Source organism: Geotrypetes seraphini, chromosome 4, assembly GCF_902459505.1.
Source record: "Geotrypetes seraphini chromosome 4, aGeoSer1.1, whole genome shotgun sequence".
NCBI lineage: Eukaryota > Metazoa > Chordata > Amphibia > Gymnophiona > Dermophiidae > Geotrypetes > Geotrypetes seraphini.
Genome location: NC_047087.1, coordinates 217,828,694 through 217,853,462, shown reverse-complemented (window position 1 = coordinate 217,853,462; position 24,769 = coordinate 217,828,694). Strand labels below are relative to the sequence as shown.

Here is a 24,769-nt window from a genome sequence, read left to right as displayed (position 1 = left end):
TTATTACTATTGTTGTTACTTTCAGATGTTCACTGTTATACTCTGTAACTCGCTGTCTGTACAGTTTCTCTTCATTGTAAACCGCCTAGAAGTCGCAAGATTGTTGGCGGTATATAAAAATAAAGTTCTTATTATTATTAGTAGTAGTAATTTGTATGCTCATTGCTTATTACCCGACCATGGCTTTTTTTAATTATTATTTTGCAGAAAATGTCACATGCTCAGTCATAAGTGTGTGGCTTTCTGCATCAGACCATTTATATCTGAAGAGTGCTGGTCGCCACATTCTACTTGTGGGCATCAGTACCTCCTGCTCCCAACTTTTAAGGTACGGGGCACTGGAGGGAGAGGCGGCCTCCGTTGGCAGGAGGGAGTGGGCATCCCTCCTGCCATTTAGGGTTTTTTTTTCTTTTTTTTTATGGGACAGATATGTTGTGTGTGTAATACATGCAAAATATCTGTGCCATTGAAAAAAAAAAAAAAAAAAAGCAGGCAGCAATCAGGTTTTAGGATCAGTAAAACCCGATGCTAAACAGCCAAACGATATAAGTGAATCAATCGCTTGGCTATTTTGCATGGGGTTTTACTAATTTGCATGGGTTGGATCAGATCGGATCGAAAAATGGGTGATTGAGGGGAAAAATAGGCGGTGGGCCGTTTACGATAGCTGACTTTAGTAAATCTAGACCCTAGCCCTTTATTTGGATTCCCTGGTTTTATTACTTTTGTAATTTGCGCCAAACCTACAGGTAATGTAGCAGACTAGCAGTCTATTGTATAATATTATTGTATTGAACATCTCATAAATAAAGCAAAATTCTACCATTTGAGCTAATTCTCCTATCTTTTTAATTTATGCATGAAAATTAGTCTTGCACAAATAATTTTGGAATAAACATTTTGCTAATGATTTCCCAAATATGTATGAGTTCTTTTAATATACTGGGATAAATTCCAATCAGGTCCAGTAATTATACTGTTATGTCTTAGGTGACTTTACAACATCTGTTCTGTACCATTACATTCTCCCCTGTTAATTGACTTTTGATGGTGAATACTGATACAGAAACCCCACAAAGGTCTATGTGAGGCTTGTCCCAGATCAGTCCTTAAGGGTTGCAAATAGGCCAGGTTTTCAGTACATCCCTATTGAATATGTATGAGAATGATTTGCATGCTTAGTACATCTATTGTATGCAGATCTCTCTCATGCATATTCATTAGGGAGATCCTGAAAACCTGGACTGAACTTGGAAAAGCCTGGTTTATGCTCTATGGCAGTGTCGTTCAAACTGTGTGCCCCGAAGAGATTCCGGGTGTGTCATGAGAGATTCCAGAATTTTACTTTATTTTAAAAAATTCCCTTCATAAGTAACATAGAAACATAGAGTATGACGGCAGAAGAGGGCCGGCGGCCCAACAAGTCTGTCCACTCAAGAACCCTCCCTCCCACAAGTCTGCCTACTCAGGAACCCTCCTTCCCTGGGTTATCCATCTTTTAAGCATAACTCTGTAGCACCCCCAGCTGTTTGTCCCATCGACTCTTGAAGTCGAGCACGCTACTGGCCTCGACCACCTGGTGTGGAAGGTTATTCCATTGATCAATCACCCGTTCAGTGAAGAAGTATTTCCTGGTGTCACCATGGAATCTTCCCCCCCTTAAGTTTTAGCAGATGCCTTCTTGTAGCCGTGGGACCCTTTAGAAAAAAGATTTCTTCCTCCACTTCAATGCGACCCGTGATGTATGTAAATGTTTCTATCATGTCCTCCCTTTCTCTGCGCTCCTCGAGAGAATATAAGCGCAGTCTGGTCAAACGTTCTTCATATGGGATGTCTTTAAGTCCTGAGACCATCCTAGTGGCCATTCTCTGTATCGACTCCATTCTCTTCACATCCTTTTGATAATGTGGCCTCCAAAACTGGACACAGTACTCCAGGTGAGGTCTCACCATGGATCTGTATAAAGGTAGTATGACTTTAGGCTTTCGGCTGATGAAGCTCCTTCTGATGCAACCCAGCATTTGTCTAGCCTTTGCTGAAGCTTTCTCCACCTGATTGGCAGCTTTCATATCATCTCGGATGAGTACTCCCAAGTCCCTTTCTGCAGTAGTTCTTGTTAAGTTTTCATCGTCAAGGTGTATGTTCTGCATGGATTTCTGCTCCCAAGGTGCATTACTTTACATTTTTTGGCATTAAAGTTTAGTTGCCAAGTACTGGACCATTGTTCCAATAAAAGCAGGTCATGCCTCATAGTGCTGGGACTGGTTGCGCTGTCAGGTTCTGTTGCCCTGCCCACAATGTTGCATAGTTTAGCATTATCGGCAAATAATGTAATTTTGCCTCGAAGTCCCTGAGTTAGATCCCTTACAAAGATATTAAATAGCATCGGGCTCAAGACCAAGCCCTGTGGTATTCCACTGGTCACTTTCGATGTTTTTGAGGGAATACCGTTTTTACTATTACTCTTTGAAGTCTGCTGCTAAGCAAGTTTTGTACCCATGCTGTCAATGTTTCTCCGAGTCCTAACGAGCTCATCTTGTTCAATAACCTACGGTATGGAACACTATCAAAAGTCTTGCTAAAGTCCAAATACAAGATGTCCAGGGACTCACCCCCATCCAGTTTTTTTGTTACCCAGTCAAAGAAGCTTATCAGATTGGATTGACAAGACCTTCCCTTTGTAAAGCCGTGCTGGTGGGGAACCCTTAATCTTTCATCATCCAGAAATGTGTCCAATCTGTTCTTGATCAACTTTTCCATGAGTTTACTCACTATTGATGTGAGACTCACCGGTCTATAATTTTCAGCCTCTGACCTGCATCTCTTTTTGTGGAGCGGGATAACATTGGCAGTTTTCCAGTCCAGGGGAACTTTTCCTTTGCTTAGGGAAAGATTGAAGAGTACGGCTAACGGCTCTGCCAGGACATCACTCAATTCTCGAAGTACTCTAGGGTGTAGATTGTCCAGGCCCATAGCTTTGTTTACTTTTAATTTTGATAACTCATGGTAGACTTCGCTCGCAGTAAATTCCATGTCCCGGAATGGGTCCTCCGAACTCCCCTTGGTCTGTGGCTGAGGACCGGATCCTGGTGCTTCGCAGGTGAAGACTGAGCAGAAGTAGTTATTGAGTAGTTCTGCTTTGTCTGCGTCCGAATCTGTAAAGTTGCCGTCAGGTTTCTTTAGGCACCCAATACCGCTTGTGTTCTTCTTCCTGTCGCTAACGTATTTAAAAAATAATTTCTCCCCTTTCTTTACCTGCCTAGCTATGTTTTCTTCCATCCGGAGTTTGGCCTCTCTGACTGTCGTTTTAACTTTTCTGGATTTGGCCAGATAGGTTTCTTTAGCTTCCGGTCGTTGTGATTGTTTGTAGTTAACGAAAGCTTTTTTTTTTTTGCTTTACTAATTCTGAGATCTCCGTGGAGAACCACTGTGGTCTATTTTTTTCTGCGTCATTTGCTCTCGGTTTTAATGTATATGTTGGTTGCTTCTTGCAGGGTAGCTTTCAGAGTCGACCATAGTTCCTCTATATTGTCCGTCGTGCTTTGGTTTTGCAGCACTTGGTAGTTCCTTTAAAATTTAGGACCTTAGTTGATGTATTTGACCTAGTGGATCCTTTCTTGAGGTGGAACCAAACCATGTTGTGGTCGCTGGATGCCAAGGTGTCTCCTACCGATACCTCTGTGACACTATCTCCATTGGTGAGCAACAGGTCCAGGATTGCCTGGTCCCTGGTGGGTTCCAATACCATCTGCTTGAGGCGTGCTCCTTGCATGGAGGCTAGTAGCCTCTTGCTGCCGCTGGTTGTAGCGGAAGGTTTGTTCCAGTCCACACCGGGCATGTTAAAGTCTCCCACCAGCACTGTATCTCCACGCAGTGTGATGGTCTCAATGTCTTCCATTAGTTTATTGTCTGCATCCTCCTTTTGTCTTGGTGGTCTGTATACAATACCAAGATACAGGCATTTGTTATTGCCTCTGGCAAGGTTCACCCAGAGGGATTCTCCCGTATACTTGATGTCTGTGATTTTAATAACCTTGATGTCATCTCTAATTTACAGAGCTACCCCTCCTCCTGATTTGCCCTCTCTATCTTGGCGGAGTAAGTTATATCCAGGTATGACCATATCCCATCCATGGGACTCCGAGAACTACATTTCTGATATCGCCACTACATCAAGGTCGGCGTTTCTCATTTCTGTTTCCAGTTCCAGTATTTTGTTGCCTAAGCTCTGGGCATTAGCATACATGGCTGTCCATTTTTTCTTTTTGCATGGAGTGATTTCTGACTGAGATAATTTGTCCCCTTCATTCTTGCCTTTGTCCCCTTCAATCTCGCCTTCAATCTTGCCATTGTCACTCTTAAAACCACAACCTCTGGCTTAACTATTCTCTGAGTGAAAAAATATTTCCTCCCATTGGTTTTAAAAGTATTTCCCTTCATCGAGTGTCCCCTAGTCTTTGTAATTTTTGACTGAGTGAAAAATCAATTCACTTGTACCCGTTCTATACCACATAGGATTTTGTAGACTTCAATTATATCTCCCCTCAGCCGTCTCTTTTTCAAGCTGAAGAGCCCTAAACCTTTTTAGTCTCTCCTCATACGAGAGGAATTCCATCCCCTTTATTATCTTGGTCGCTCTTTGAACTTTTTCTAGTGCCGCTATATTTTTTTGAAATAAGGAGATCAGAACTGAAAGCACTTCTCAAGGTGAGGTCGCACCATTGAGCGACACAGAGGCATTTTTTTATTTTTTAAAATGTATGAATCACTTAAATCTAAGCGATGTACAAAACATCATAACATTCTTAGTCTTCTTAACCATCCCTCTTCTAATAATTCCTAGCATCCTGTTTGCCTTCTTGACCACCATCGCCATTCTCTCATTTTTTGTGTTAAAAATCCTTTGTTGCAAATGAAATACTTTGCTAAAGGCTGAGAATCAGTTTTAGAAAATGGAGAGATATGATAGAGATGTTTGGTGACAGGTCAAAATCGCGCGCCGACAACCCAGCGCAGACAACTGAGCGCCGAAGAAAACCAGTATTTTAAAGGGCTCCGATGGGGGGGAACAGAGAAAGCGCCGGCATTGTCGGGGGTTTGGGGGATTGTAACCCCCCACATTATACTGAAAACTACACTTTTTCCCTAAAAAAGAGGGAAAAAGTTAAGTTTCCAGTAAATGAGGGGGGTTACAACCCCCCCACAACACCGGTGCGATCTCTATTAAGTAAAGTGGGGGGGGGGGGTTCCCCACCAACACCCCCCGTCGGAGCCCCTTAAAATTCTGTTTTTCTTCGGTGCGCTTCCGCCTTGAGCTGAGTTGTCTGCGCTGGGTTGTCGGCGCGCACTTTTGTCTATGAACCGAGATGTTTAAGTACTGCCAGTACTTTCGACTACTAACTTTTCTCACCTTGGGTTCTTCATCCCCAAGCCTATATGTCATATCTGTCTGTCCAAGTTAGACTGTCCAAGTTCTTCCGAGCAGGGACCGTCTATAAATGTCAAAATGTACAGCGCTGCATATATCTGTCAGCGCTTTCTAAATGATAAGTAGCAATAGTAGTATGTATATTTCAGTTGAAAAGAAGCTCCATAAGATGAAGATAAAAAGGACAGACTCAGAAATAACCTAAGGAAATATTTCTTCATAGATATGGTGGTGAATTTATGCAACAGCCTCCTTGTGGAGGTAGTGGAGATAATTGAGAACTGCTCTGAATTCAAGAATACCTAGTAGGGAAACTGCTTAGGATCTCTACGTGAGAGGAACGGATAGTAGATGGCACGGATGGAGATTCTATAATAACATAAGCTGTAATAAAATCATAAAACAAACAACTATGAATGTAGAGCTGCATTTTAGAAAGGATGTCCAACTCAGAATATAGATATCCAAGTCTGTACATCACATATGGATGTCCATTTCTCCTGTATTTTAGAACAGAATTTGCCCACATACTGCCTGTTCTAAAATACATGGCAAATGGATGTGCAAGTGCTTAGTTCCGTTCAGCATGAATATCCATTTTATAACCTGAAATATCCAAACTATGAACCGGGCAAGGGATGTGGATGTCATTATGGCAGCATACTGTTAGTACAACCATATTAGACATCTAATGGTTAGTTAGAACATCTGCCTGAGAACCAGGGCAGATGTTCCTGTTTAAAATCTCACTGTAGCCCTACATTGTGAGCCTTCCAGGGGCTGTCACTTCCCTTACTCCATCCTGTGAACAATTGCTTAATAGGAACACCTGAATGTGGCACATATCAGATCTAAATACAGATGTCCATCTTTTTGGTCATGGATATCTCTTCTCCTTCTGCAAATACACTTGAACATTTATATTTTGATTCCTCCCTAGTCCCTACCAAAACATGCCCAATGACCCTATGCATATGGATGTACTACAGTTTTAGATGGTCATATCTTTGCTTTATACAATTGGGATTTGGGCGTCCATGATATATGGATGTTTAAATGCTGATACAAAAAAAAAATATCTTATTTCTCTCCTATTTATTGGTGTTCCTTTCCTTTTTAAGTGATGTACACCACACTGATGTTGTAACAAAGAGCGGTATATAAATACAAATAAACATAAGCACAAACTTTGGAACAGTATCTTCATAAATTTTCCAAAATCAATCTCCTGATTAAATTTGATTGTTGAAGGGCATGCCCTCAAGGTATCTAGGAAAATAGCAATTTGTTAACCATGTTGGTCTTTTGTAAGTCTATAGCATTGTGATTGTGTTTGGGATTTAAAAAGATGTTAAAAAATGTTAATGAAACATAAGCAGTAGAGTTACTGAGGTGTTGTTCCCAATGGCTCTTCCATTTAAAGATGATAGAAAAGAATTAAAGCCTTATGTGACAATTTCATATTGATTTGTTCTGGTTACCTAAATCAATTGCTGATGCTATGGCCAGGGCTATTAGAGCTTCATTCTGCATGATGACATGTTCACTTGTTGTCATAGAAACCAGATGCTTCATTCCTTGGACCTCCTGAACAGCTTTCACAACTTCCTATGGACAACATATGATAAAAAAGTATATTATCTTTTATTGTAATTCTTTTGATTAGAATTTTCAACAGAATGCAGAAATAAAGGAAACCTTCACTATGGTTTCCAGTACACAAACATGCATAGAAATTATTGAATGCTATATGAGTCAAACATATTACAGCAGATAGGTCTAATTCATTTTCTAACCCCTTATATCTCACACTCTTAACCTGTACAGAGGAGATACAACAACCTCTGGCAATGCGTTCCAGAGCTTAATTATTCTCCGAGTGTAGAACTTTTATACACGACAGAAGAGCGGGACTTGGGTATGATTGTATGTGATGATCTTAAGGTGGCCAAACAGGTTGAAAAGGTGATGACAAAAGCTAGAAGGATGCTGGGATGCATAGGGAGAAGGAAGAAAAAGGAGATATTGATGTTTTTGTATAAGACTCTGCTGATACCTCATTTAGAATATTTTGTGCAATTCTGGAAACTACACCTTCAAAAAGATATAAAAAGGACGGAGTCGGTCCAGATGAAGGCTATTAAAATGGTGTGTGGTCTTCGTCATAAGGCATATGGGGACAGATCTTGATATGTATACTCTGGATGAAAGGTGGGAGAGGGGAAATATGATAGAGATGTTTAAATACCTATGTTGCATAAATGTGCATGAGTCGAGTATCTTTCATATGAAATGAAGCTCTGAAATGAGATGGCATAGGATGAAGTTAAGAGGTGATAGGCTCAGGAGTAATCTATGGAAATACTTTTTATTGGAAGGGTGGTAGATGCATGGAACAGTCTCCCGGAAGAGGTGATAGAGACAAAGACTGTGTCTGAATTCAAGAAATTGTGGGATATCTTCCCCCGCCACACACCCTTTAACCAAACTGCAAAAGTGTTTTTTAGCGCAAGCCAGGGCCTGCACTAAAAACCGCTTTCATGGTTTTGTAAAAAAAGGGGGGGGGAGATTAGAGAGAGGAAGAGATAATGGTTACTGCGGATGGGCAGACTGGATGGGCCATTTGGATTTTATCTGCCATCATGTTTATATATTTCTATCATCCATCTGTGTTTTCAGCTCGGTCTGATGCCCTCCTTTATATAGAACAAGATTAGCACTTTACATTTTATGGAACAACTTTTTAGAAAAGCCACTTAGTTTAAATTAAAATATTTTATCTGACATGTTTGATGCAATGTAGTCATAGTTTAAGAGTCAGAAGTCATTGTTCAGTTCTAGCATCATATGCCTTGGAATATATTTCATCTTTTCTCTGGAAGCACCTGAGTTAAATTTCTGATTTTATTCCAGTATTAATAGCTACCTTGTACTCTTGCCACATCTGAGTACCCATAGTTATACCAGATCTATGGCTGGTATAACTCTGGGTGTCTAAATATGAGGTGTACCAATACTGGGCAACCCTAGTATTCTATAATGGAATCTGGTGCCCGGGTGCTATTAAGAGCGTACTCAGTCATAGAATTATTGTTTTGGGGCCATTGTAGGAACCCCTTATACTACTGATGCATGTTAATACTTTAATATGTTATTACAAAGGATAAGTATTCCTCTCAGTGAGCAAAAAGACTGGCACAAGAATTGTACTGTACGTTGTACTACTCCATACTATTTTTTGATTGTGTTTCACTGTTAGTATTTATTTATTTAAAAAAAATTTCTTTCTTGCCTAACATCTAGTCAGGTCACAACCGATGTACATAATCTCTTTACAAACACAAGACGTAGATCACCGCATGAACTCTGCTTAATAATGAACCATCACACCCCTTCATCCCAAGAACGCTGGTACAAACAACTGTGTTTTAAGCAGATGACAAAGCTGATCCACACTAAAGTTGGGCCTCACCAATCAGGAGCTGCTTTGACACGCAACCTCCTGATTGGTGAGGCCCGACTTTAGCACAGAAAGAGGCAGTCAGAGTGTACCGCGAGTGATTTCCTTCACTCGCCGGCGCTCCAGCTGCTCTCTCCTGCCTCTCCATTTGCCCTCTCCTGTCTCCCCCGCTAAAAACCGTATTCGCGGTTTCTCAAGGTTCGCGGGGGTTCCTGGAAAGGAACCCCTGCGAATATCGGGGGAGTACTGTACCTTCAATACTTGCTGCACGTACCATGGTGCATGCCCATACAAGGTCTGATGTATCACTGATTGTACTGCACCATAAAACAAACTGGCAGCCAATATAGCTATCTCAGAATGGGCATCATATGAGTTGTTTGAATTAAAGAATGGAAAACAAAATAGTGTTTTAAAGAATGGAAAACAAAATAGTGTTTTAAAGAATGGAAAACAAAATAGTGTTTTAAAGAATGGAAAACAAAATAGTGTTTTAAAGAATGGAAAACAAAATAGTGTTTTAAAGAATGGAAAACAAAATAGTGTTTTAAAGAATGGAAAACAAAATAGTGTTTTTAAAGAATGGAAAACAAAATAGTGTTTTTAAAGAATGGAAAACAAAATAGTGTTTTAAAGAATGGAAAACAAAATAGTGTTTTAAAGAATGGAAAACAAAATAGTGTTTTAAAGCAGTGTTTTTCAACCGCTGTTCCACGGCACACTAGTGTGCCGCGAGATGTTGCCTGGTGTGCCGTACGGTCAGGGCCGCCATCAGGGCAGTACCACCAGTCTAGGGAGAGGGGCGGTCCGCCCCACGTGGACAGGAGAGAGCTGGACGGGGGACCCGCAGAGTTCAATACATCTCGAGCCGCGAGGCTCGTCTTCTGTTCCTGCCTGCCCTGCAGCTAACATATAGCCGATCGCAAGCATTCCCCGATGTCAGCGCTGACGTCGGAGGGAGGGCTTAAGCAAAGCCTGCCCTCCGACGTCAGCGCTGACGTCGGAGAATACTTCCGTTCGGCTATTTGTGTGCGGCAGGGCAGACAGGAAGCAGAAGACAAGCCTCGCGGCTTGAGCTTCGTTTTGCTGAGAAAGTTGCAAAGATGGGCTGGGAGGCAAACACGGAACACAAAAGGGGGGAGGGAGTACGTTTTGGACACAAGGCATGAACTTGGGAGAGAGGAAGGGAGGGAAAGAGATGCTGAGGTGGGGGAGGGAATGGGTTTTTGGACACAGAAGGCATGGACTTGGGAGAGAGGAAGGGAGGGAAAGAGATGCTGAGGTGGGGGAGGGAATGCGTTTTTGGACACAGAAGAAATGGACTTGGGAGGGAGGAAGGGAGGGAGAGAGGAAGGGAGGGAAAGAGATGCTGAGGTGGGGGAGGGAATGCGTTTTTGGACACAGAAGAAATGGACTTGGGAGAGAGGAAGGGAGGGAAAGAGATGCTGAGGTGGGGGAGGGAATGCGTTTTTGGACACAGAAGAAATGGACTTGGGAGAGAGGAAGGGAGGGAAAGAGATGCTGAGGTGGGGGAGGGAATGAGTGTTTGGACACAGAAGGCATGGACTTTGGAGAGAGAAAGGGAGGGAAAGAGATGGTTGTGTATACGGGGAATAGAAGAAAGGAGAATTTTTGGTCATAGGGAGGGAGTGAGGTACAGATAGTGGCATACCAGGGTGGGGGGGGGGCGGTCTGCCCCACCCCGGGTTTACGTCCCAAGGGGATGCACAGCTGGCCACCCTCCAGTGTTGTCCCTAGGCCGGCAAACTGCGGCTCTTTAGCCACTTGAGTGCCACCGCCGCCAACGGTGATGTTGGCGGTGGCAGCATTATAAAATACTTTCTTTGTGTTTATTTGATTCCTATTCAAGAGAATTACTTTATATATAGTCAATATAGGCACAGAGTTAAATTTTTTAACATTTTCTAATGGTGGTGTGCCTCGTGATTTTTTTCATGAAACAAGTGTGCCTTTGCCCAAAAAAGGTTGGAAAACACTGTTTTAAAGAATGGAAAACAAAATAGTGTTTTTAAAGAATGGAAAACAAAATAGTGTTTTTAAAGAATGGAAAACAAAATAGTGTTCAACTGTTCAAGTTAATAAGCCTTTTCATTACCCCTGAAGAAGCCCATTAGTGAGAAACGGACCGGGCCTCCGTTGGGTTATTAAAGATAAGTGCTTACATTCTTTTAAATATAAGCAGGATGATTATTATAGTATTGAACCAATAGTTGCTGGTCATTTGAATGCTCACTTGTCAAGAAGGAAAATTTAAATATGAAACTGACATATATTATACTTACAACAAAAGAAAAAAAGTTTTAAAAATTAAAAATCAATTAAAATTAAAAATATTAAAAATTCAAGGGTTTTTGACCTGTGATGATACCTAACCCCAAAATATTTGTGACTTCATTGATCACATTATAGGGGTATTTTGAGGTCTTTTTTCCCTTGATTAAAATCACATTATATACACTATTAGTGTTCCATCAACTCTGTTACATCACATGAGTTGAACAGTCTACACCAGTACTCATTAGAGAATGACATGGGGACATATTTGGCCCCGTCCCCGCAGGAACTCAATTTCCTCACCCCCGTCCCCATGAGTTTTGTCGCTGTCCCTGTCCCGTTCCTGTAAGCTCTGCCTTAACCGCCCAAGCCTCAAACGCTTACGATTTTAAAGTGAATGAGGCTTGTGCAGTTGAGGACAGAGCTTGCAGAAAGGGGGCAGGGACAGGAAAAGAACTCGCCGGAATGGGAAAATGAGTTCCCGCAGGGACGTGGAAAAGTTGTCCCCATGTCATTCTCTAGTACTCCTAAATGGCCTGATTTTACAGTATAAATGGCGCCTAAAACATAGGCACTAAGTAGTATGGCACTTAGGTACAATTTTATAAAAGTTAGGCACATTTTATAGAATCATTCCTAGTGGCGCCTAAAGTGGTCTTAAGCATCGATAGGCATCCTTACCTTAGGCGCCTAAGTCCAAATACAGGTGCCTAGGTGCCAAACATGCCCACGATCTGCCCCTAACCATGCCTACTTACTGGTAGGTGCCTTGGACTTGGTGCCTACCATCCAATTAAGTGCAATTAATGTCAATTGCTAATTGCTAATTTCCAATTATGGGTGCCACTAAAGCTTTTAAAATAAATTAGGTGCCTACATTGGTTAGGTGTGCCGATCTATGCGCCTTAATCTAGGCGTCATTTATAGAATCTGGGCCCAAATGCCTAACTAGAAAAGCACTTTCCAAGTCTGCTATAAGGAATACCTGGCATGTGCCTATGTTTTCCACTTAGAAGTGTTTTCAGTGCCATTTAATCCAATTCAGTCCACTTACAAAGGCAAACACTCTATAAGCACTTGAGAGCAAGCGTGTTGAAGGACAGTGGCCTCATTAAAAGCAGTCACAGGGCACTAATGGGTCTGCTAAACAGCACTGGAGCCACCAAGTGAATAGTTCATGGGCATTATTATCTGAAAAAGAAATAAAGCCCAGCTCTCAATGAATAGACCCAGGAAGAGAGGACTAATCTTACTTGAGATTTACTGTGCCGCAAGACTGATGCCAAGAGCCTGTTTGCTTCTCCACAGACGCCAGCGTGATCCTTGGCTTCACACCATTGCACAAGTCTGTTGAGAAAGACGGAGTCCTGTCCTAGTCCCTTAGCAGCATCGGCTAAACAAAATAGAATAAATATTCAGAGGGAAAGAAAGTCTAGTACGTTCCATGTTCTATTTCTTTATTGAAATTAATGGTTTATTAAAATTGTAAACACTACATTTCTTTATAGAATAAAATGGTTTACAAACATTCATATATAGGAAATGATAAGACAGAAGCAAGAAGCAAAGAAGGAACCAGGGACACAACACAAGCAACATAAAAGAAACACAAAAGGGTCCTTCGGGTTCTGGGCAATTAAACTTAAGTTTATTGATGGACCCAACACGGGCCATGTTTCAGCATACCTACCTGTAACAGGGGTCAAAAACAACACACCCACCCTCTCTGCCTAAAAAAAAACCTCCTTGGTTCTGAATGATGCAGAATAGCCTTCACTCCAATCCCTTCTTTTCAAATTGTGTCAATCTCCATGGCTCTCATTCTTAAAAAAAAAAATGACGCTGATCTGCCACATGCTGGTACACACTTGTCATTGATTTATAAGTGGAGCAGAGATGCCAAGTTTCCAAGTTTTATTTGGGTGTGATATACCACATCTCAACATAGTTTGAATGTGTTGTATAATTATCTAGATGAAGAAAAATAAAGAGAAGGGTAAAAGGAGGACGAAGTACTAGGGAAATAGAATGTCAAGAGGCCGCTGAAAAGTTTTCAGTTCAACCAACAAAGTTGGGGCACTCTCTATCGAGGGCTATGCACTTAGTCCAGAGATTTTCCACTTTGTTTTGTATTTTTCCAATGGAACAAAAAAAGTGGAAAATCACTGGACTAAAGCCCTATTTTATTAAGGTGCGCTAAGCATTTTAGTGCGCGATAAATCAATGTGCGCATTAACCGCTAATGCGTCCATAGGATAACATGCACATGTTAGTGTTTAGCGTGTGATTAGTGTGCATTAATATTTATCACGTGATAAAAAGCATAACGCACCTTAGTAAAAGAGAGGGTAAGTGTATAGCTCTTGTGACTAGCCAAGCTCCGTGCCTGTCCTGGTCCATGTGATTTTCTTGGTGTCCACTGGGGGAGCCAGAGAGAGAAGCACAGGTGAGAGCAGGCTCATGTAGAGCAGGGCGTGGCTCCTTCTCTTGAAAAGCCAGTAGTTTGCACTTGGAAGGGGAGGTGTGAGGGATGACACGGGCTTCTTCCAAAAGAGAGCAGTGCTAGCTCAAGGAAGGGTAATGCTGTAGACCCGGGCATGGTAGAGGCTGGATCCATACCACCTTTAGCAGCCCACAAGCCTGTGTGGGAGTTGAAGCTGCAAGAATGGCAAGAGGCTTGTCAACCCTTTTCAAGGACTGAACTGAAAGCTGTGAGGGTTTTTTTTTTTTCTATTTTACTATTTTTGGGCCGAGTGTTTGTTTTTGTCAGCCAGCTACAGTGACTGTGAGAGTTTTTGGTTTCTGCACTGTTTTGTTTCTCAGCACAGTGTGTTTAAAGCTGGGAGTGTTTTTGTGGGGAAAGGTTTGCTAAAAACCGGGAGGGATTTTTGAAAGCTGTTTAGAGCTTTTTGCAAGGCAAACCTGAGACACTCCCCTGAACCCAGCAGTGCTACAAAATAAGCTGGAGGCTTATGCTGAGACTGAGCGTGTTGGAGACATTAAAGCAGGAGAACTGCATTTTTTTAGAAACCTGCTAAGTGCAGGCTTTTGTAAGGAGCTCTGGTGAGAGCAGAGTCACAGAGCTCAATGCTGACTTTGATGAGGAGAAAATCCTGACAGCAACCAGGGTTTTCCTTTTGGATATTTTTGTTTTGTGTTCTGCAAGTTGCAGTATTTGTTTTGAACTTTGCCATTCTGACATTAAATTTTCTTTTGAAGAACCAACCTTGGAGCTGTGTGCTTTGGTTCTGGTTTTTGTTTAAATTACTTATTAATACAGTGTCTGCAGGGTGACTCACTACTGGGTCACACGTTGGTGCAAGTTTTGGCTGTAACCACTAGGGGCAGTGAGGAATCCCATGGCTAGGCTCTACTGCCTGTTACACCCTCGATGGAGACTGCCTCAGCTTTGTTGGTTGGGCTGAGAACTTTTCAGTGGCCCTCTTGTACAACGTATGACAGGAAAAGAAAGAAATGAGAGTGCAGTAGATAGGTTTTATGACTTGCATTCAGGGTTCGCTCTCTGTTGGAGGATGATGGAGGGAGGAGGGAAATTAAGAATTGTAGGCTTCCTGGGATAGAAAGGATTTAAGGTTGTATTTGAATTTCTCTAATGAGGTTTCTAGTCTGAGGTGAGTGTGAAGGACATTCCATAAGGTGGTGCCAGTGACTGAGAAAATGCTGGAGTGTGTGAAATCGTAGGTGATCTTTGTGACAGTAGGAATTATGAGTAAGGTCTATTGTAGTGAATGGAAGGTGCATGAGGATAGGTAGGGTGTGAGAAACTGATCGAGAATGGGGGTGGGTGGGGGTGGAGTGAGTGGAACATGTGAGTTTTAAATACAAAAATGATTCTGTGTGAGATTGGTAGCCGGTGAGCAGATTTAAGCAGGAAGGGTAACATGACCCAAATTTTTGGCTCCAGCATTCAGTTTGATAGAAGAGTTTTGGATTATTTGTAGATGGTTCTATGCTGGAGATTTTGGGACAGTCCTAGTGCACCATCCTGATCCAACAAGGCTGAGTAGTATACAGTATTCCCACACAAATTCGCAGACTCAGTTATTCGCGGTATTTTCTGACTGCCTCTTCCGGTCAGAAAATACAGGGAATGAGTCTGCGAATCAGCCTTCTGCACAGCTGATTCCTCTGCCTCTCCCCACCGGCAGCCAATCAGCCTTCTGCATAGCCAATTCCTCCTCCTCTCCCCTCCCCTCCAGAGCATACTGGGTATGATTTACTGCAAACGCTGGCACTCCAGCTGTCCTCTTCTGCTTTTTTACAGACTCAAAACCGCATTTGCGGTTTTTCAAAATTCGCGGGTGTTCCTGGAACGTAATCCCCGTGAATTTCGGGGGAGTACTATATCAAATTTTAAAAATAAGCATAAACACATATATCTTGCTTGTTATCCCTAGTTCTAGCTTTCTAAAGGTGACCCATTAAAATAGCCCACAATAAGAGCACCGACAGAATGGTCCCAACAAAAAAGTCAGATAGAATGGATCTCCCTGCTATCCATTTAATATTTTATTTTCTTCACTAAATTCTTCTCTTGACTTTTCTAGGAATCCCATACTCTCTAATTGCACCTGAATTTCAACTTGCAGATAATGGAACATAAGAGCCATGAAGGAACCCTCAGAGAGGGAAATCATGCCTCACTCTACACAATGTTTTAGGATCTGGTCCTTCTGTTTTCATTAGAGTATCTTCACATAGCTGGATGGCTGAAGAAATGTGGGCACGGATTCCTAAGCTTCTGCCAAATGGACCCAAAGATTTGTAGCTTGGCTTAATGTCCAAGTGGCTGCTTCAGTGCCTGTCGTTCATCACTAGGGTCCTTGCAATAGCTCCACCTTATTGCCTATGATCTGGCTCGATTCTGAAGTAAGCCACACATCCTCTGTAATGGCAGCAAAAGATTGCCCAGTTTGGCCCTTGCTTCCATGCAAAATGCTTTGGGGGCACCAGTACATTAAACAAAATGCAAAGTTATGCAGTAAGTTGCCTATTAGTGTATGTGTGGGGTTTTTTAAATTATTTTTCAGAAGGGTCAAGCTATGGGAGGGGAATGAGTATAGAAGCTATTCAGATACTGTGCTCTAATTAGCATGCTAATGATGTGGACTTAATGTGGGATCACTTAGACCAGGGGTGTCAAAGTCCCTCCTCGAGGGCTGCAATCCAGTCGGATTTTCAGGATTTCCCCAATGAATATGCATGAGATCTATTAGCATACAATGAAAGCAGTGCATGCAAATAGATCTCATGTATATTCATTGGGGAAATCCTGAAAACCCGACTGGATTGCAGACCTCGAGGAGGAACTTTGACACCCCTGTAGGCGCCATTGAGCGTAATTGTCAATCATTCACTAGGTGTCATTTTTAGATTCGTGCCTAGTGCACTTAAGTGTTCTCAGGCACTGGTCGGCGTTGAAACCTCAGGCACACTCCCTAAATGAGTACAACCTAAGTTAGATGCCTACTGGTGCCTACGTCAAACCACAGCCCAAATCCACCCAGAATCCGTCCCTAACCACACCTACTTTCTGTTAGGCACCTTGGAGTAGACGCCTATTGAATCAGGCATCTACCAGATAATTAAATTTTTTAAATTGTTTTAAAATTACTTTTTTAATGGCACCTTTCAAATATCAAAAACCTCAAGCAACCTTAGATATTTTCAGTTTAAATCCGCTTTAAGACCTCAGTGGTGCAGGCTGTGTGTAGATTTCATTCACAGTTTCATTAGCACCAAAATCTTCATCGGTCTACTCTCCGATAACACTCTCTCTGGAAACCTGACCTGCATTCTATGCTATGTCACACCAGGGAAATGGTCCACATCAAAACAAGAACTCGAAGAATTCATTCTCCAGAATTCACTAACTTCCACCCACAACTTACTCCTCGGAGACTTAAATCTCCATCTAGAAGACCACTCCTCCAAACAAGTAGAGGGAATACTCTCATATCTCGATACCCTATCCTATCAGATACTTAACCCCGAACCCACACACGAAAAAGGCCACCAACTGGACATTGCAGCATTCACGACCCATAATCTTGACACTCAAAACATACACACATCCAACGGTATATGGCACCCCTCCCTCTGGTCAGACCACTACAAATACACTTTCACCATAAACTGGGCTCAAAACAACCACAAACCCGCACCCCAAAAAATCCACATCAACACACGACAGAAAATCAATCCTACTACATTTTGGGAGAAGGTAGATCCAGCATTCGACCAAATCAACCCCAAAGAATTTGTAACTCACTGGCGTACCATTAGCGAAGCTACTTTGAACGAGCTAGCACCAATAAAAACAAAAAACAAAATCTGTAGACCTTCAGACAAATGGTTCGACGCTGAACTTCTCCATTTAAAAAGACAATGCAGACACCTCGAAAGAATATGGAAAAAACAGAAACAAGACCAAACAAAAGTAGCATGGAGAATCCAAATCAAACAATATAACATCAAACTAAAGGAAAAAAGGAAAGCATACTATTCCAAACTAATAGGCACTGAAAACCCAGACTCAAAAATACTCTTCAATATTGTAAGAAAACTCACAGACACCAAACCTTTCCTAGCTACTCAAGGAAACCAATCTCCTTCAGCTCACCAATTAGCAGACTACTTCAAGCACAAAATCACCAATATCAGATCCACATTCAACAATTCATTAACCCTCCTCGATGAGATTATAACAACACCAACAATAGATGAAGCCTTAGTAGCTGACAGAACGTGGACTAACTTCCCTAAAATACAATGGAACGACATGACTCGACTATACAACAAATATAGTAAAACTTCTTGTGACCTAAACAACTGCCCATCGTACCTGCTAACAACCGCATCCATCAAGTTCAAAGCTAACCTCATGAACTGGCTACAATCCACGCTCACAGATGGTCACTTCCCACCAGAACTAGGCGAGATTATTATCACCCCCATACCGAAAGATCCCAAAGCTCCAAACAATAATCCAGCCAACCACAGACCCATCGCTTCAATCCCATTATATATCAAACTACAAGAAGGTCTTGTAGCACAATACCTCACCAACTACTTAGAAGACCACAACATACTACACCCATCACAATCAGGTTTCAGAAAAAACCACAGCACAGAGACACTACTTGTATCTCTAATGGATATAGCCCACCAACACCTCAGCAAAGGGAACAGGATACTACTTATCCAACTAGATCTTTCAGCAGCTTTCGACCTAGTGGATCACAACATACTACTCCAGATACTAGACGCCATAGGGATCACAGGTTTGGTACTCAACTGGTTCCAAAGCTTTCTAAAAACTAGAACTTATAAAGTAAAGACAAAAGACCACATATCTGACCCTTGGTCAAACCCCTGTGGAGTACCACAAGGATCTCCATTATCACCCATACTTTTCAACCTCTACGTATCCTCACTGGGCACCACTCTAGACTCCCTAAATATAGTCTCATTCAGCTACGCAGACGACATAACAATCCTTCTCCCCTTCAATACCCAAGACCCCAACTCATCAGGACGACTGAAAATAACTCTGGAAACGGTAGAAACATGGATGACCAACCACAAACTGAAACTGAACACGGATAAAACCAAATTCCTGCTGCTAGAAAAAGACAAAGAACCTACCTTAACTGATCTGACGACAAATGCAATCACATACCCAATACAGCCAGCACTCAAAATCCTGGGAGTAACAATAGACAGGAGATGCACAATGCAGACTCATACTAACAAAACCATCCAAAAAGCCTTCTACACCATGCGCAACCTGCGAAAAATAAGAAAATTCTTTGACAAAATTCAATACAGGATCTTAGTCCAATCACTTGTACTAGGACTTGTAGACTACTGCAACAGCCTTTATCTACCCTGCCCCGCTTACATGACCAAACAACTACAGACAGTACAGAACACAGCACTCAGACTTATCTACTCGCTAGGAAAATACGATCACATCACTAATGCCTATCTCGACTCACACTGGCTACCGATACAAGCAAGAACTCAATTCAAACTATACTGTTTATTATTCAAAGCACTAAACGGAACAGCACCTCTCTACCTAAACAGCCGCCTAACCCGAAACCTCTCAACTAGAGTAAGGAGAACCCAGACTCCATTCACCTACCCCTCACTCAAAGGCACAAAACGCAAAAAGCTATATGACAACCTACTTGCTACACAGGCCGCGAAAATTGACCCCACCATATCCAAGCTGCTGACCACAACTACGGACTACAAAGCGTTTCGAAAAGATATAAAAACCATACTATTCAAAAAACACACCCCAATATTATAATCTACCATCATCTTCTCTCCCTTCATAACCTACTGCATCTCTCAACCAACTGCAACTTCGTCCCCATAGGCAACATCTAATCTAGCTGCATCGGGCGTAAAGCCAATTCATATCTAGAAACACAGTCTCCCCAAATACCGAAAAAATCAGATATAGCAACCTAGGAACAGACGATTTTTTGGTAACATAAGATTGTGCGTTGTAATATTATGTAAAGTAACATAAGGTTATGCGTTGTAATATAACATAAGGTTATGCTTTGTAATATCATGTAATGTAAGTTATGCAATGTACTGGAATAATAAGGTAAAATAACATAAAATAACTCTACGTAAAGTCTTGTAAAGTTATGTAAGATAAATTATGTAAGATAAATTATGTAAACTTAATGCAAGTTATGCAAGCACGGTAAGGAAAATGTAAAGTAACACAAAGTAACTCCACGTAAAGTTATGTAAAGTTATGTACGTAAAGTTATGTAAAGTTATGTACGAAAAGTTAAGTAAAGTTAGGTTTGCAAAGTTTGTAAAGTTATACAAATAATTGTATTGTCATCGCCTGGAAATGTCCAGCCATCTTCTAATGTAATCCGCTTAGAACCGCAAGGCACAAGCGGAATAGAAATCACTAATGTAATGTAATGTAATAATTTTATTCCTTTTTTCTATAACTCTATATTTGTTTAGTTCTAATACTCATCTCTTTTATGAAGCATAGCAGGGGTTCTTCATTCCAACATAGGCTATGTTTTGCCCAGGGGACTTTATCAAGGTATTTCATCTTTGTTATGCCAGTTCCATGAATGCTATATCAGCTGAGGAAACTGATGGTATAGCATTCATGGAACCGGAATAACAAAGGGGAAATACCTTGATAAAGCCCCCTGGGCAAAATATAGCCTATGTTGGAATGAAGAACCCCTGCTATGCTTCATAAAAGAGATGAGTATTAGAACTAAACAAATATAGAGTTATAGAAAAAAGGAATAAAATTATAATATATAAAAAACTATAAAAAATAGACCGATGAAGATTTTGGTGCTAATGAAACTGTGAATGAAATCTACACACAGCCTGCACCGCTGAGGTCTTAAAGCGGGTTTAAACTGAAAATATCTAAGGTTGCTTGAGGTTTTTTATATTAGAAAATAAAACCTTAGAAAAGTATTGTTGTATTGCCTAATATATTTGTATCTTTCAAATATCACCACCAATTAAGCCTAATTGAAAAATTGTTAGACACCTAGATCGGCTAGACATGCCTATCTAGGTGCCTTCAGTCACTGTTTATAGAATCAATACCATAGTGCTTCCTAAACTGGAGATGGTAAGTGCTCCCACATTAATTTTTTGCAAGCCTCGCAAGCTAATGGAATCTGCAAAAACATAATTATTTAAAAAGTCCTAAATACTGTCATGGAAAATCTGGGCTTAACACATGGGAAAGTCCTGCATTAAAACATATTAAGCCCAGATATTAATGTGTTTTGTGCAAGGGCCCCTTTATCAGCTATGCTGACTGATGTACGAGGTGCTACCGAAAAGTTCTCAGCCCAACCAACAAAGCTGGGACAGTGTTCATCGAGGGCTATACACTTAGTCCAGTGATTTTTCCACTTTTTTTTGTTCCATATGTTTCCGGTGGAATGGAAAAAGTAGAAAAATCGCTGGACTAAGTGTATAGCCCTCGATGGAGACTGCCCCAGCTTTGTTGGTTGGGCTGAGAACTTTTCAGCAGCCCCTCCTACTACTTCTTCATCTACAACAGGGGTGCCCAATAGGTTGATCGCGATCGACCGGTAGATCGCCAGGGCAAAGTGAGTCGATCAGACTCACTTTGCCTTGGCGATCTACCGGGCCGATCAGCCTTCCTCTCCCCGACGTCAATTCTGCCGTTGGAGAGGAAGTTCGGGCCAGCCAATCGCTGCCTGGCTGGGCGGAACTTCCTCTCCGACGGCAGAATTGACATCGGGGAGAGGAATGCTGGTCGGCCCGCAGGGAAGCAGAGAGAGCTTGGTGCGGTAGTGGTGGCGGCTTTGGGGCCTGTTACCCGATGGCAGTGGCGGCTTGGGGGCCTGTTCCCCGATGGTGGTAGCAGTGGCTTGATGGAGGGTAGGGAGAAAGAAAGAAAGGGGGCAGGCAGGGAGACAGAAGGAAAGAAGGGAAACAGAAAAAAAGAAAGGGGGCATGAAGAGAAAAAAAAGAAAGGGAGGCAGGGAGAAAGAAAGGGCAGGGAGAGAGGAAGAAAAAGTTGGGGGAGGGAATGAGGTCTGGAGGAGAGGAAACATAAAGGCTGAAAGAAGGGAAGAAAGATTGGATGAACAATCAGAAGAAGAAAGTGCAACCAGAGACTCATGAAATCACCAAACAAAGTAGGAAAAATGATTCTATTTTTAATTTAGTGATGTATCTGAATTTATATCTGCTGTCTATATTTTGCATTATGGTCCCCCTTTTACTAAACCACAATAGCGGTTTTTAGCGCAGGGAGCCTATGAGTGTCGAGAGAAGCGTGGGGCATTCAGCGCAGCTCCCTGCGCTAAAAACTGCTATGTGGTTTAGTAAAAAGGGAGGGGGGTATATTTGTCTATTTTTGTATGGTTGTTACTGAGGTGACAGTGCATAGAGTCATCTGCTTTGACCTCTTTGAAAAAAAACCCCGGAATAGGAATGATAAGAACATAAGAAGTTGCCTCCACTGGGTCAGACCAGAGGTCCATCGCGCCCAGCAGTCCGCACCCGCGGCAGCCCATCAGGTCCATGACCTGTCAAGTGGTCCCTGTCTCATCCTATCACTACTTCTGTCCGTACCCCTCAATCCCCTTATCCTTCAGGAATTTATCCAAACCTTCTTTGAATAAGAAGTTGCCGCCACTGGGTCAGACCAGAGGTCCATCGCGCCCAGCGTACAGTGTGCTTTGTGTTTTTTTAAAATTTTATTGTTGGTAGATCATTTTGACTTGGTCATTTTAAAAGTAGCTCGCAAGCCCAAAAAGTGTGGGGACCCCTGATCTACAATATCTACCTGAGAAAGGGCACTATAAATGATTCCTAGCTAAACACTAGGAGCAACAATACGGGCGTATTTAGAAATTCTGTTCAATAAAATAAAAACACAGACAGACACGAAAGAAATCAGGCTTTATACGTTCTGAAGGCATGAGTGAGTGCCTAATGAATTTACACTAGGTAATGTAGTTAACTAATTTAGTAGGAGCTTGGTAGTAGATACATTTAATGCTGTGTTAATTAAGGTCAATGTTAGCTCATGGGTAAATAGAACATAAGGTAATTAAAGGTGTAAGGAGAAAAGCTTATAAAGATAATGCACAATGCTGACATTTGTTTGCCCTCCCATGGTAGGACATGCTCAACCAATGAATCATTTTACATTATGAATAACGTAGCACAGACACCTTAAAAATGTAGACTATTTTGCACTGACTAGTACAGTTGCAATAATCCTCTTTCTCAGAGTGGGATTTTTGATAAAGATTTATCCAAAGAGGATGATGTATGAAGAAAGGACCTATGATGTCTCCAAAGCTCAGGTCTGATTTGATTTATGAGACTAATCTTCCTTCCTCAAAAGCATCAAAGCAATTTACAGAAATTGATATTTACATAGCAATAAATCAAAAGCCAGGACAGAGAAAAACCAAATAAAAATTCCAATGTCCTCTTTCCCATAATTTTTTCTTAAACCCCCACCCCAAAAACAATGGTTTTTAATATTCTAACAATATAAATAATTTTCCTGTCTTAGGGGTCCTTATACTAAACTGTGGTAAGTGTTAGTTTATGCTTACCACAGATTAAAAATGTTTACGTGGGACGCACTCTAGCATCCCATGGTAAATGGGCACTTTTGCATGCATACAGTGTGTGGAAAAAATTTTTTTTATTTTTCTGCAAAGGAGCCTATCTGGGACTGGAGAGTGGGCATGACATCAGTAATCAGCACATAGAGCATTGCCGCATACTAACAGATTATTGCAGTGGCCCTTACCACCTATAAAATAGGAGGCGGTAGAGGCTCACATGCTAAAAATTTTTTTATGGCTGCATGCTAATGGTGAAATTAGTATGTGGCCCTTAATTCAGAAAATGGAAAAACTGCCAATTTTCCGGCCATGAAAAAGTGGCCTTAGCGTGTAGGAAAGACCTACTTAAGTGGCACGCTAGGCCACCTTTTGCCACTGTTTAGTCTTAGTTCAGATGGCAATTGATTGCAAAAGCTAAATTGTATCTAATTAGTCACTGAGGACCTTGTAAATGATAATTAAACCTTTAATTTAATAGAAATTTATATCTAGCCTACCATACATTAATTTAGGAACTGAGCAGTGTCCAAGCAACATTTATAATATAAAAACAACCAATTAAAAAAGCAAAAACAAACCTAAATATTCATATCCTACATAAAATACATCTATAAGGAATCTAAAATAAACATCATATATTTATTTCCCAACCACAACATGTATGCATTTCCTAGGACAGGCCTAACAAATAAGCTAAAAGATTCCTTCAGCCACCTATCCAGCAGTTTCTCAAAACATATTGCGATACTTTTCCTAAGAGGATTTGCTCTGTAGAAAAAGCCAGTTTTACATCCTTTGCTAAGGGAATAGGCAAATATACTCAGAGTGTGAATGAAGCATTCTCAATAAACAATAATACCATCTTGAAACTAGGTTGGTTCAGTATAGTGAAGTCTTAAAATTATAGTCAGCAATATAAAACAAATTCTTATTCGGAAGCAGTATAGCCAACATCTCATGTAGCGAAGAATTCAATTGATGTGTGCATTATACATGCACACTATCATAATACCATTTCTTTCCAATGTAAGCACCATTTGGGCACTTACATTTATAGAATACTAGCACTTAGGCAGGTGTGTTTTTATGCTTATAGCTATTTTATAAATGATGCATACAACTCACGTAGGGCTCCTTCTACTAAGCTGCAGTAAGTGCTAGCACACACTTAACACAACTTGAAAGGGCTTACAATAGGATGCCTGAGGCATCCTGTGGTAAGAGCCCAATATGCACACATATATGACACGCTAAAAAATGTTTCTTTATTTTTCTCAGAAGGGGTGTATCTGTGGGGGGGGGGAGGCGCAGAGAGTGGGCGTGGCTATAAATCATTTAGCACAGCCTCATTACTGCATGGGATTAGCATATTAGCCTTTTCCGCCTGCAAAATGGGTGATGGTAAAGGCTCATATGCTAATG

General features: G+C 41.4%; 1 protein-coding gene across 1 annotated transcript in view; it reads right to left on the bottom strand.

Moving 5' to 3' along the window:
- LOC117360128 (rap1 GTPase-GDP dissociation stimulator 1-like) overlaps positions 1–24,769 on the bottom strand; it is a 124,947-nt gene that overhangs the window by 15,128 nt on the left and 85,050 nt on the right. The window contains exons 10-11 of the mRNA XM_033943833.1: positions 12,437–12,576; positions 6,910–7,036 (exon numbers count right to left, since the gene is read on the bottom strand). Coding sequence (XP_033799724.1) covers positions 6,910–7,036; positions 12,437–12,576 — 267 coding nt within the window. The remainder of the gene's footprint in view (positions 1–6,909; positions 7,037–12,436; positions 12,577–24,769) is intronic.